The sequence below is a fragment of the Pelecanus crispus genome, chromosome 5 (genome assembly GCF_030463565.1).
Source record: "Pelecanus crispus isolate bPelCri1 chromosome 5, bPelCri1.pri, whole genome shotgun sequence".
Taxonomy (NCBI): domain Eukaryota; kingdom Metazoa; phylum Chordata; class Aves; order Pelecaniformes; family Pelecanidae; genus Pelecanus; species Pelecanus crispus.
In genome coordinates, this window is record NC_134647.1 from 18,727,474 (window position 1) to 18,740,671 (window position 13,198).

General features: G+C 63.4%; 2 protein-coding genes across 2 annotated transcripts; both read right to left on the reverse strand.

Moving 5' to 3' along the window:
• Positions 1–1,821: 1,821 nt before the first annotated feature.
• Positions 1,822–5,974, reverse strand: FEV (FEV transcription factor, ETS family member). Its single transcript, XM_075711386.1, is given in 5 exon segments — positions 1,822–2,169; positions 2,172–2,312; positions 2,314–2,339; positions 4,838–4,912; positions 5,923–5,974. Coding segments are annotated over 5 exon segments (642 nt in total).
• A 4,270-nt stretch (positions 5,975–10,244) lies between these two features.
• Positions 10,245–12,596, reverse strand: CRYBA2 (crystallin beta A2). The gene is made up of 4 exons (XM_009483610.2): positions 12,436–12,596; positions 11,871–12,012; positions 10,702–10,844; positions 10,245–10,392 (listed from the first exon to the last, which is right to left on the reverse strand). The coding sequence occupies exons 1-4, from the start codon at positions 12,594–12,596 to the stop codon at positions 10,245–10,247; spliced, it is 594 nt and encodes a 197-aa protein (XP_009481885.1).
• Positions 12,597–13,198: the final 602 nt, after the last annotated feature.

Here is a 13,198-nt window from a genome sequence, read left to right on the forward strand (position 1 = left end):
CCCCCTACATAGCTGATCTGTCCCTGCCGTAAGCCTGGCCCCCAGCCCTGGCCCCTGGACCTCTGATGTGGGTGGGATGGGAAGCACAGCCCCACGGGGGAGGCAGGCAGAGGCCAGCCCCTGAGCCCACACCAGCCACCACGGGCACCAGTGGATCCGTGGACATGTTCCTGAAGCTGGGCAAGCAGTGCTTCCCCACTCACCCCCGCATCAATGTCACACATGAGCCTGGCCCCATGGCTCAGGACCTCCCCACTCCTAGGACACCCGCTGCAGGATCAGGCCATGATGGGCCCAGGGCATTGCGCCGAGCTGGTTGCACAGGGCTTTGTGGGTCATGAGAGATCTGGCTCGTGGCATCCCAGATTCCCCTGGATGATGGCAGGGTGGCAGACATCCCACCAGGCCAACAGCATTTCCTCTTTGCTTCCGGCTGCCACATCCCCTTGCCAGCCTAGGAACAGGATATGTGGCTTCCCTGGAGGGGTGTCTCAAGAAGCCCAGAAGCTTCCAGCTCTGCCCTTGGGGGCTGTAAGAGCTAGAGGCGATGCCTGGAGAAAAGGTGATGCAGCAGGGTGCCACATTCTCCCCACCCCAGCCCTGCAGGTGCTCTGGCTCAGATGGGAGGGGATTTGCTGGGTGTTTTCCCCTCTCGCCAGCCCCCTGCAGACGCAAGAGGACACAGGTCACAGCACCTCTCTGTTTTATTGAAGACCAGTCCCTCCCCCCAGCCAGCGCAGAGCCCAGCATGCCCAGCTCTTCTGCATCCACTGGGCCAAAGTCCTGCTCTGGAGGATGGGGGCTCCTTGAACCTTGGGGGAGAGACGCAGGGCTGCCCCTCGGTGCCCGGGGCTCCCAACCCTGCTATCATCCCTCCTGCTGCTCCACCTCCCACCCAGCCTTGTCCCTGGGGATGTCCCCACCCATGGAGGGTGTCCCACCAAGCCCTGCGTGTGAGGGGCTAAAGCCACAGCAAAACTGGAGCATTAAACTTGGATGTGACCAGCAGGACACAGGCTTGTGTGCAGGGTGTCAGGGACCATCCTGCTCTGTGGAGTGGTCCTTGGGCACTGGGGAGAGGGCAGAGTTACAGGGGCCAGGCTCTGCTGCCTCCAGGCTCTGGCCTTGCCCTGAGGGCTGGCAGTGCCCCCCACACCTGCCCCTGGTACCCCCAACCCCAAAGCCCTATCCTGGGCAGGAGCTGACCCATGAAGAGCATCTGCTCTCCAGACCAAAGCTTCTCTTGAGGTCTGGAGGAAGCAACCATCAGCAGGAGGTATAGGAGGGATGGAGGAAAGGAAGGCTTTGTAGACAAAGGTGGGGGGAGGGCCCCCTTTCCCTGCCCCTGCCCAGTGGGACCCTCATCCATGGTCATAGCTGCCCTGGGGCCCCAGCCCCAGACTCCTCTCTGCAGGGAGAGGGGAGGCCAGGCACAGGCTGGGCACAGGGCTAAGGATGTTCATGGGGTGGGAGGCATGTTGCAAAGGAAAGAGGGGGGCACGGTCCCTGCCAGGAGGAGAGCCCATGGTTTTTCTTTCCATTCACACCCTGCTTTAAGTATCCACATCCATTCCAAGGATCATGGATCCCTCCTCACCCTAAATTTAGGTGGCTTCTCTCCTCCAGCCACCCACATCAGGGAACCAACCCAGCTACCCTGCAAGCACCCCTCACCCCCCCCCCACCACTCTCCAAATCTAAAAGGGGGCAACTGAGAACAGGGCATGATCCCACTCCCCCCCATCTCTCCCTGCCGAGCTCCCCAGCTCCACAGCCCCATGCTGCCGGGGACGGGGAGGTCTGCCTGCGCTGGCCGAGCCTCTAATGGTAATGGTTGTTCATGTTGTTGAGGTGGGAGGCTGCCATGGCGCTGAACGGGGCAGAGGGCTGGAGCCCGTGCCCGGGGTAGAGGGACGGGCTGGAGCTAGGCCAGTAGGAGAAGCCGGCCGGCGTCACCCCTGAGGTCATGAGGTTGAGTTTGGAGATGCCCGAGAAGGGTAGTGGGGCCAGGTTGCCCCTGAAATTTGTAGAGGGTGTGATCGGGGGCGGGCCGGCTGGGCACACCTGCGCCAGCCCGTGGAAGTCGAACTTGTAGGCGTAGCGCTTGCCGTGGACCTTGGTCATGATGTTCTTGTCGTAGTAGTAGCGCAGCGCCCGGCTCAGCTTTGTCCGTAATTCATGTTGGGTTTGCTCTTCCGCTCGCCCCAGCGCCGTGCCACCTCGTCGGGGTCGATCAGCTTGAACTCCCCGTTCGTGCCTTCCCAGGCAATGCAGTTCAGGTTGGCCCGGTCCGAAAGCAGCTCCAGCAGGAAACTGCCACAGCTGGATCTGCCCGCTGCCTGCAATGGCCGGGCCCCCAGAGACGTTAAAGCTCCCTCTCAGGACACAAGGAGCAGGGCAGGATGTGCCCAGGTCTCCTCGACCCCCCGCTGTGTTGCCCCCTCCTGGACCCAGGTTTCAGATACACCTCATTGCATCTTCCCTGCTTTAGAGACATAGAAGATGGTAACAAGGTCGTGTCTCCTTCGCAGCATCCCTACCCCATCCTGCCCCCCAAGCCAGAGGAGAAGAGGCTGCCCCTGCACCTCGGGACAGGGGTAGGAGTGCTCAGAGGTCAATGCAGGCTGCAGCGGGTCTGGATCCAGGCTCCCCACAGCCCTCCCACCCTCATTCACACCCCACTGAAGATGAATACCTGCTGATTTGCTTTGGTGTGAGGATCTGGTCTGGCTCTTTGATCCGCAGCCCCAAGAAGGAGTTATCTTGACAGTACCCCAGATCTATCCCAGCACCAATATTCCCCACTACCACCTCTGCTTGAAACTGGGCTGGTGTCACAGACACAGCCCCTGCCCATCTCTAGGGGCACTGTGCCCTGCAAGGATGTCTCCATGGTGAGCTGAAGTTGGGGTGCAACACTGCTCTGACCTGCACCCCCTGGCAGGCACAGGCAGGTATAGGGGAAGGAGAGACCAGGGCAGGACCTGCTGTGGCTTTGAATCAGGCACCAGAGCTCCTTATTTCCAGAGGAAAACTGTCCTTTCTGAGCCATGGCCATTGCACCCCACAGCTTGCACTGACGAGCACCTTTGGTGGGTGCCTGAGGTGCCCCCCATGCCTGGCTGTGCACACACAAGAGCCTGGCACACCTGGACATGCCCATGGGGAGGCACAAGGATGGGCTCCATTGAGTCTGGCCAGAGGTCACGAGAGGAGAGGGTCCCTGGACCTTAGGGTGATGAGCAGTCCCACCCTTGGGACCCAGCCACCCTGCAGAGCAGCCCTGCACTTACCTAGACTCCCCCTCTCCCCCATGCTCCCTCCCCAGTAGCACCCCCTGCACATCCCTGCTCCCGACCCTCGCCCTTGCAGAACAGGCTCTTCCCATAGCAGAGGAAGCGTCTGCATTTCATCCTCCTCCCTGTGCTTTTCTGCCACTATTTTGTCTAAAGGTGCTTGGATCCCACGTAGAGGTTTAGCACCCACGACCCCTGCAGCAGGCAGTCCCACAGCTCAGTGATGTTTCCCACAAAGAACCCCCTTGTCCTGCTTGCTTCGCACCCACCTATTTTATCTGGTGCCCCCCCAGTTCTCGCTCTGGCAGAAGCAGGGAACAGCCGTTCCCCATCCATCCCCATTCCACCAAACCTTGCTCAGACATCCTGATCCAGGCAGACAAGCCCAGGTCTTTCCAAGGTATTGCATTGTATTTCCAAATCCAGGGACCAAGGTGGGGGATCTCTCCTCTCTAGGGTACATCCACAGCCCTCGCCTCTTCTGCATCCCCGCAGCTCCCACCCTGGGCTGCTGCCATCCCCCACCCACAGGGTTCCCCACCCCATGCAACGAGGGCAGGGAGGTGTTGGGGGGTGCAGCTGGGTGGGGTGGCAAGGTTCAATCCTGCCTGCCGCAGGGTGCTATGCCGCAGTGCCTGGCAGCTCCCTGAGGAAACCTCCAGGAATCCAAAAAGGTCCTTTTCAGCGCAGCGCAGCGCGCAGAGGACGGCTGGGGCAGAGTCCACAGTACAGTGGCAAAAGGCCCCCCCCCGGTCCCAGCTTTGTCCCCCCTAACATCCCTTAAACCAGGACTCCTGCTCAGAGCACTCCCTGATCCCTGTCTCCTCGCCAGGTGGGCAAGCTACATGGCCCAAACGCCACAGTGCTGGCCCCGTGCCTGCCCGATGACCAGCCCTGCTGTGCTCCCTGGCAGGCTCCAGGCTGCTCCCTGGCCAGCCCTTGGCCAATCCCCGGGATCCCTGGACGGCTTTACCCGGACGGATGGATCTGGCTCCCGGGGATCCACCACCTCCCAGCCGACACATGCCCTGCCCGAGCCCCAGCCCTGCACCGGCAGCTCCCTCCCGGTGGGATCTCACCTCATTCCACCGCTCCCAGGCACGGGTCCCCTAGCCCCGATTAGCCCCCCGAGCTCTGGGGTGGCTGGCAGCTCCCTCCCTGTTGGATGTCCCCGGAGCACCGGGGGGACCCGAGCTGGGACCCCACACCCGCCCAGCCCCATTGTGGGGTCCCGGGCGTCCGGGGGCACTGGGCACCCCGCTCCCCGCTGCTGCAACGGGACGGCAGCTCCCGGCCGTCGGGGCTCGGCCGCTCTCCTGGTGGGTTTTGGTGGCGGGATGCTCCCAGCCCGAGCCGCCCACAGCAGCAGGGAGCGGGGCTCCGCTGTGGCCATGTCCCACGTGGGCAGTGCCCGGCACACGGGAGAGGGTCCCCGGTGGCTGCGGGACGGGGGAGGGTGCGTGTGCCCCGGGAGGGTCCCCCCTCCGGGCGGGCCGAGGAGAGCGGGGCCGGTCCCGGGGAAGGGGCAGCGGTGCTCTTACCTTTCTGCACTCCCGGGCTGAGGGACCCCCACGCCTGGCTCTTGCCGTCTTTGAACAAAGTTTCCCCGACTGGATCTGGGGGGAAAAAGGGGTGCGGGTGGCGGTGCAGGGGGGGGCCGGGGCCAGGCGGAACCGCAACCCCCCGGCGCCCACCCACGGGCAGCCTCCCCACAGCCCCCGGCCGCTCCCCCTCGCCTGCCCCCGCCGCCGCGGTGAAGCCAGGAAACGCGTCCAGGAAAAAGGAAATCCGATTTCCGACGGACCCGGGCAAGCTTTTAAATAGGAATAGAAAATCCCGCGGGCTGGGGTAGGGAGGAGAGAGGGAGAGAGCTGCGGGGCAGGGGGAGAGGGAGAGGAGGCGGGTGGGGTGGAAGGATGGGTGGCAGGAGCGGCGCGTGGAAGGAAGGATGAGTGGCGGTGTTTGGCGAATGGAAAGGAGACATAGACGGAAAGGTGGATAGAAAGACAGAAGGAGAGATGGGTGGGCGGATGGAAGGGAGGATGGGTGGATGGATGGGTAGACGGAGGGAAGGGTAAGAAGAAGGAGGGAAGGGTAAGAAGAAAGAGAGAAGGAAGGGCAAGAGGTGGAAGGATGGAAGGAAGGGCAGGTAATGGGTAAGACGGTGGAAGAATGGGCTGATGGAAGGGACAAAGCGTAGATGGAGGGGATGGCCGGTAGCGTGGACAGAAAGAGGGATGGAGGGACAGGTGGGTGGGGTGGAAGGATGGATGGAAGCACAGAGGAAGGGTGGGTGGGTGGAAGGATGGACTGGAAGGACAGAAAGGTGGATGGAGGAATGGAAGGACAGAGGGACGGTGGGCAGACGAAGGATGGAAGGGAGGATGGGTGTGCGGGCGTGGAAGGCTGCGAGGGTGGCTGGAAGGAAGGAGGAAGGGATGGTTGCGGGGCTGGAAGGCAGGAAGGGACGGTGGACAGAGGGAGAGGGGAAGGCAGGGTGGGCGCTGGGGGGAGACGGGGCAGAGAAGGGCCCCGGTGCAGCGGCGGGGCAGGGCGGGCAGGGGCCGGGGTGCTGTGCGGTGCACGGCGCTGCGGCGGGGCAGCAGCCGGGGGGGTCCGCCCGTACCTGGCAGGTACATGTTGAGCAGCAGGGGCACCGCTCCGGCGCCGTGTCTCATGGCAGCTGTGGGGGCGGCCCGCGGGCTGCATGTTTTAATATTCCTGCCCCTATTATTATTATTATTATTCCACTTTATCAGGGAGCAGCTGATGGCGAATAAATGGCAGCGGGATGGGCAGGGGACGGGCAGGGGCCGGGGGAGGCGGGGGTGGGGGGAGTTTCCAGGCAACTCGCAGGGGCTCGGGGCCCGGCTCCAGCAATTTCCTCCGCTGTAATTAAAGCGGGCGCTGCCCCCCCCTGCTATCGGGTCCGCATCAGACTTTAATCACGGCCGCGGGTTTCTATGGAGAGCGGCTCGGGCCGCTTCCTGCCTCTTCCGCCTCCTTAACTCTTCGCAAACACGGCGCTGCCATCCCAGCTGGGAGCGGGGCTCGGACACTGCCTGGAGACCGCCCGGGCCCGGCCTCCCACCACCACCACCGGCACCCCGCTTCCCGACCCGCACGGCCGGCCGGCGGTCCCGGTGGTCCCCGCACGGCCGGCCGGCGGTCCCGGCGGTCCCCGCACTGTCGGCATCGCCTGGGCCCGCTGCGCCTCGCCACACAGCACTGTCCCGCCTGCCTCCCTGCCTCCCAGCCACCCACGCTGCCGGCCGTGGAGCTCCCTGCCTGCCCCTTCCCCAGCTCCAGGGTCCTCAGCACAGTGCTGGGGTCCCCTTGCAGCTCCCAGAGGCCTGGGGTGGGTCAGTTGTGTCCCTGCCACGTCCCTCCAGCTCCAGGACCCTGATGCCGAGGTCCCTTTACAGTGCCCAGAGCCCCGGGGTGGGTAAGTGCAACTCCAGTGGTTGGTGGTACCAGGACGTATCACAGCTCTGCCACCTCCCTGGCTTCTCCGCACCCTTCTGGACAGCCTCTGCCCTGGGGACGGTTAAGCCTGTGACCATCCCGGGGTTCCCAGCCCTGTCCCAATCTCTCGCCCATGTTTATTAGGACCTGTAGAAGCTGCGTAACCCCCAGCACCCACCCAAGCCTGCATCGCCCCATCTCCACCAGCTTGTCCTGGGCAGCCCTGGGTGTTGTGAAGACAGGATGGCAATTCCGGGAGAAACTTATAAGAGGGCAAGGGTCTGCGGAGACCTCAGCTCCCAAAAGACACATCTGGACAGGTTTTTTCCCCATCACCCGTGGCTCCAGCTGCTACATGCAGCCACGGGGTGCCGGCCAAGAGCAGACCCTCCGTCAGCACGCCGCAGCTCGAGGCATCCAGGCAGCATGCCAGCAGCAGGCACCAGCTCTGCTCCATGAGTCCAATGCCGTACAGCCACGCCGCCCATCAGCCCACGACCTCTCCTGTGGTGTTTCATTGATGTCTAGTAAAGGGATGAGCTCTCACGCCAGACTTAGCTGAATTTCTTTGAAAGTGGTCATCACGAAATGTGAATACAATGGAAACCAGCATACGGCCATGCCAGGCCCACGGTTATTATTTATACTGCAGCCAAAATGTGCCCTGCATAAGAAGAAGCCACAGGCCACAGGGAGCACTGCTCAGCCAGGGTGCCACGGCCCAACGAGGCTGGTGGCTCCTCCTGAGTGCGAGTGCCCAAAGGGTTTGGGAAACAGGGGGTCCCATGGGGGCTGAGCTGGGCTCCAGGTGCTCCACCCCTGCTGCCCATCTCCATCAGGGACAGAGAGCAGATGCTGGCAGGGGGACACATGAGCAGAGCCCACGGTACTCCCCCACCAATTCCCCACCAATCCCGTTTGGATGTAACAGCCTTTAAACAGTTTGTCTTCCCCCAGCTCATCCCCTGAGCTCCCCTAACCCCACAGCGGGGTGTCCCAGCTCCGTTCAGCCCAACAGCCCTGACTGCTCCCCCCTTCCTCCCCTCCCCAGCCCCCCAAGTGCAGCTCTCCCAGCAGTGGCTCCGCAGCCTCCCAGACTTGCTTTCGCTGCCTGAGTCACTGGAACAAACCGCAGGCAACGGAAAACAAGCCCTGGAGACAGCGGGGTGAGGTGGGGAGGGGGCCAGACCCGCCGAGCCCCTCTCCCCCCAGCAGCCCCAGTGGCCAGGATCCTTCCCCAGCAAACCTGCACCGTGGAGGGCATGAAGTGGGGGGGCCTGGGCTGGGGGACCCCGTGTCAGCCTTAAGTCAGGGGAGCGGTTTGGGATCAGCCTGAGAAGCAGGGTTAGGGCTGCAGGAGCTGGAGATGGAGGGGCTGCAGGGAGCACTGGGGATGGGGACTCCTGGGTCCCTGGGAAAGCCAGTGGGTGGGTGCGGCTTACAGTGGGGTGTGAGGGGACTGGGGGCTTTGGGTGACCTGGGGGCTGAGGGGTACACAGGGGCAGGAAGTGTGGGGGCCCAGGGGCTGGGGAGTCCTGTGCCCATGCGGAGCTTTGGGGACCTGAGCGATGTGATCCCAGGTTCACGGGGGAGCTGGGGCATGGGGGAGCTGGGGCAGACCCACAAGATGGGGGGACAGGGTACATGAAGAATCCAGGGAACAGAGGCCCAGGTCCATGGGGGAGCCAGGGGATGGAGCTTCGGGTCCATGGGATCTGGGAGATCAGGGTTCAGGTCTGTGGGGCTCCGGGGGACAGAGCCCAGACACGTGGAGCACCCAGCTGGCAGCAGCAGAAGGTCCCTCTGGCTGCAAGCAGGCAGTTTGCTCCCCACCCCCCAACCCAGCGCTCTCCCCTCCACCCCAGGATGGAGCAATAAGGACCCCACATTTTGCCGTGACCCCCACATGCCCCCCCAATCACAGCCCTACGCGCAGGTGCCCAGGACAACTTCACCTGTGTGCTGGCAGCGTGGAGCAGAGCCGAGCTGACGTGGCCTTGGGTTGGCTGCAGCCCGGCCGGGTGTGCAGGAATGTGTTTGTGCAGGGGGAGAGGCCGGCTGCCGTGGGGCCGTGGCGGGGTGGGGCCAGCGGGGACACGGAGGGGACAGGGGAGGGCTGGGGGCACCCTGCAGCAGAGACGCCCTGCGGGATGGGGATGCACAAGGTGCTGGGGTGTTTGCATGGCACACATTGGGATGCAAAGGGAGAGGAAGTGGGGACATACAGGGCGTGCATGGGCATGCTTGTGTGCACGCTTGTATGCAAGCTTGTGTGTAGTGCACACACTCACATACATGCACACACACACGCCATGGCTGGGGTCTCTGTGCAGCCCTGGGTGTAGGGTGTGCACACACCACCCCCCAGCCTGGTCCTTCCCAGTCTCCCAGCAGCCTTCTGGGGCACCCACCACCCCAACACCAGGCATGCTTGCAGCAGGGTGGGCATCTGCAACCCAAGCATCCAAGCCACCCGGCACTGTTCCACCATCCTGCGGCTTTAGAGGGGATGTCCTGGGTGTGGGGAGCACCCTGGGACCCGAGGCCTGCACCCAAGGAGGGCTCGGGGTGCCAGAGCAGAATAGAAGAGGAGGAGGAGGCCGGGAAAGGGTGCTGGAGGAGGAGGAGGAGGCTGGGTGGGGCTCCCAGTGTGCCCGGGAGGAGCCGGAGCCGGATGCTGGCACGGATGTGCTGGCGTGGCCAGGCTGGGGGTGGGAGGACCCGGACCCTAAGGGTGCTGGGAGCAGTGAGCTGAGCCCCCTGCCAGCTGCAGGGCACTGCCCCGAGGACCTCCTGTCCCTGTCCCCAGCACCCACACACAACCCCTGTACACCCCCTCTACAAGCCAGTACCCCAACTGTAGCCATCCCATTTGTGGCAGTCTGTCCCCCAAGATGACCCCAACGCTCCTTCTCCTCCCCAGGCCTACAGCAGGCAGGGACCCCCCCGTCTCTTCCAAAATGGTGTGTAGAGAGAGGGGACCTCGTATTCACAGGCTTTGTAGCAATCACCTTCGCTGGTGCTGAGCCTGGGAGGAGGACATAGGGCACAAGGGTGCTGGATGCCCCCTCCTGACTCCAGCCACTTCTTTGCCCAGTAAGGCCAGTAAGCTCCCAGTAAAGTTCCAGTTTCCCCAGCTGGAGCATCACGGGCATGGGAACCATTCTGCATCCACTCTAGTTGCTGTGCATGGACCAGAGGTGGGGTGCAGAGAGCTCAGCCCAGGGTGAAGGTGGCCATGGGTCCAAAACCACCTGGGGAAGGGGAAACCCCTTCCAGCTGCTGAGAGCTGGGGGGGCAGCAGGGTGGGGCAGCCACCCTGCCTCCCACCCCACAGGGGTCTCCCCCGGGCCTGGCAGCCCCCCAAGGTGCAGAGCAGAGGCAGGAGCACACTTTTTTTTGACAAATGCCTTTATTTGCTACCAGATAGAGGTCTATTGCACGGCAGCCTGGAGGCTGCGGGGCACACGGCCCTGCCCCTGCTCAGTGCTGGATGCGGCGGATGGATTGGATCTGGTTGGTGTGGGCCTGGCTGCTGTATTCATTGTACTTCTTGAACTCGCCGTTCTGTCTGTCCCGCTCCAGCACATACTGGTAGCCCCTGTATCCTGGGTACTGGTATGCCACCCACCTGCAGGCAGACCCCTGGCTCAGAGCCCCAGGCCAAATCCCCCCATCCCATCCCATCCCATCCCATCCCATCCCATCCCATCCCATCCCATCCTGTCCCATCCCATCCTGTCCCATCCCATCCTATTCCTCTGCTTGTTCTGGGAGGGAAAACACCCCAGAGCTTGGATTTTCAAGGGAAGGGGAGCAGGCAGGCACCCCTCCTTTTTGGGGTCCCCCTTCCCCATTCCTAGGGCTATGCAGGAGGGAGGTGCTCACCCAACCCCTGCTCTTGGCCCCTGCTGCCCCCCTCCCCGCTGGCGGCACTCACGCTCCAGCGTTCACTTTGATGGATGCCACCTCCTTGTTGCCCCAGCCCATGGCCTGCAGTGAGGGGTAGTCATCGCTCAGCTCAAACTTGTGCCCCTGGAAGTTCTCCGCCTCGTAGAGGATGACTTTGCTGTCATTGTGGTTCTGTGGAGGGAAAGAGCAGGGGGTTAGCAGGGATGGGGTGGCTTGCGCCAGGATAGGGAATGTGGCATCAGGGGAACATGCACCAAGGCACCATGGAAGGCCTGGGACCATGCCCAGCTTTGGCACAAGGCGTGGGGTGTCCTGCAGCCTGGCACCTCAGGGGTGCCCAGAGGATGCTGTTATCATGTCCCTGTGCTCCCAATGCACAGCTGCCAGTGAGGGTGACAGTGGCCACATCCTCTGCACCCACACAGCCTCCTGCCCTCAGCATCCTTGTGCTCCCCGAGGCTGCAGGATGGTTGCAGGGCAAGGCAGGCTGCTGAGAGCAGCTCTGTGGGGCTTTGCTGGGTGCTGGGCACTGAGGGGTTAATTGCTGGGACACTGAGCGATGCGGCACTGTCCCCCGTGCCCAGCCCCCACACGCATCTATCTGCACCGAGGAGCAGTGCTGCCAGTAAGGAGTGATCTTATCGCATCCCCTTTATTAAAGCCCAAGCATATCTGCCTGGTGATTATTAAAAGTTGGGGGGGGACCCCCCGCTCGGAGGCGCAGACGTGCCGCTATTGCGAGCACCAGTGTCTCTGCAGATGGAGTGATAGAGGCTGCATCTGCCTGGGCACCGTTCGGGTACCCCAGGTGGGAGGGGGATGGACCCCGCACCCCAAGCATCCCCGCAGTCCTGCCATCTCCTCTCTGCTCACCCCATCCCTGGGTATCCGGGGTGGGGGGACAAGGCCTGGGGACCCCAGCCCAGGAGGTGGCTCTCCAATGCACAAAACAGAAGGAGCTGGGATGGTGTTTCAGGCTAAATTTTAGCCCTAAAAAGCCAGGATCCTTGCAGGGAGGCAGGAGCCAGTGGGTGCAGTCACCCCTCCACCCGACGGCACCTCCCTGCATGCCTCACCCCTCCATCCCACATCCCACATAACCATCCTCCTGTCCGTCCCTCATCTCCCTGCATGCTGGGCTGCCGGGGGAGGCTCTGCCTGCCCTGAGCATACAGTGGCGATGTCCCCGTAACTCACCGCGCACTTGACGGGCCGGAAGGAGAGGAGGTGCTCGGTCCGGTAGCCGCTGTTCCCGCTCCAGGCCTCCCACCGGGGATAGTCACCCTTCTCCAGGATGAACTGCTGCCCCTGGTACTCGGGGTACTCAAAGCCCACCCAGCTGGAGGGGAGAAGAGGAAAGCCCTCAGGGATGCGCGACGCAGCCCCCAGGCTCAGCCCAGGGCCGGCTTCTCCCTCCCGCGCAAGGGATGGAGACGTCCTGTCAGGGTTTGGGTCTGTCACTGAGGTCGGGGTCCTTGCTAGCAGCAAAAGTCCCTTTTGAGAGTAGGACCTCCCTCCCTAGGGCCACACTGTTGCCTCCGACCCACGCCTTGACTTGGCAGGGTCTCCCTGCTTTGCAGGTGGGGAAACTGAGGCACCACGCAAGGAGCGCAGGGAGGGAGGTCGCATGATGAGTCTGTGTCAGCACTGAGGAAGGAGCTGGGTGTCCTGGCTCCCTGGCAGCTCCCGACAGTCCCCTGGGAGCAGCGGGTTTGCCGGAGCGGGGTGTGCCAAGGGGCTGTGAGGCTGGCAGGGCACTTACGGGCCAGATTCCACCTTGATGGAGCGGATCTTGCGGAAGCCGCGCTCCATGATGCTGGGGCACTCCATGAGGAACTCGCAGCGCTTGCCCTGGAAGTTCTCCTCCTCCCACACTGTGATCTTGTACTGCCCCAGGGTGTCCATGGCTTCACTGCTGGTCATGCAGGTCACTCAGCTGCTGGCAGAGCCCCACGCATCACCCCGGGCAGGTGCCCACCATCAGCCCCCAGCCACCCCGCTGCCTACCACTGAGCCCGGGGTGCCAGTGGTGCTGCCCTCACACACCCCGCGCCACCGGACCCTCGCCCTCCCAGACTGGCATGGGGGATGCTTCCCATTCACCTTCCCTTGATGCTGGGGGATCTCTCCCTGGTGCCCCCCAAGTTGCAGGGGGCACTTGCAATGCTCCATCTCTCCATGTGATGTACCCGGGGCTGCCTCAGTTTCTCTGCTCCCAAGCTCCCTGAGACGTCTCCTGGGCCCGGCCAGATGTGGTGGCACTGTACCCGGTGCCGGGGGGCAGCAGTGACACCAACTCAGGCACAGGTGCAGGGTGCAGCCCTGGGGCAGAGCAGCCTGGCTCTTGCAAAAATGGGTGCCAGGGTCCCTCCTGCCCACACAGTGTACCCCTGTTGTGCCACGCAGCACCCCGAGGCTTGCCCTTCCCCAGAGTGCGCATTGGGTGGGGGGGCTTGGGGAGGGGGCAAAGGGAGCGTGGCAGCACCTGTGCAGTGGGGGGGCTTGGGGGGCTCACAGCCTGGTAC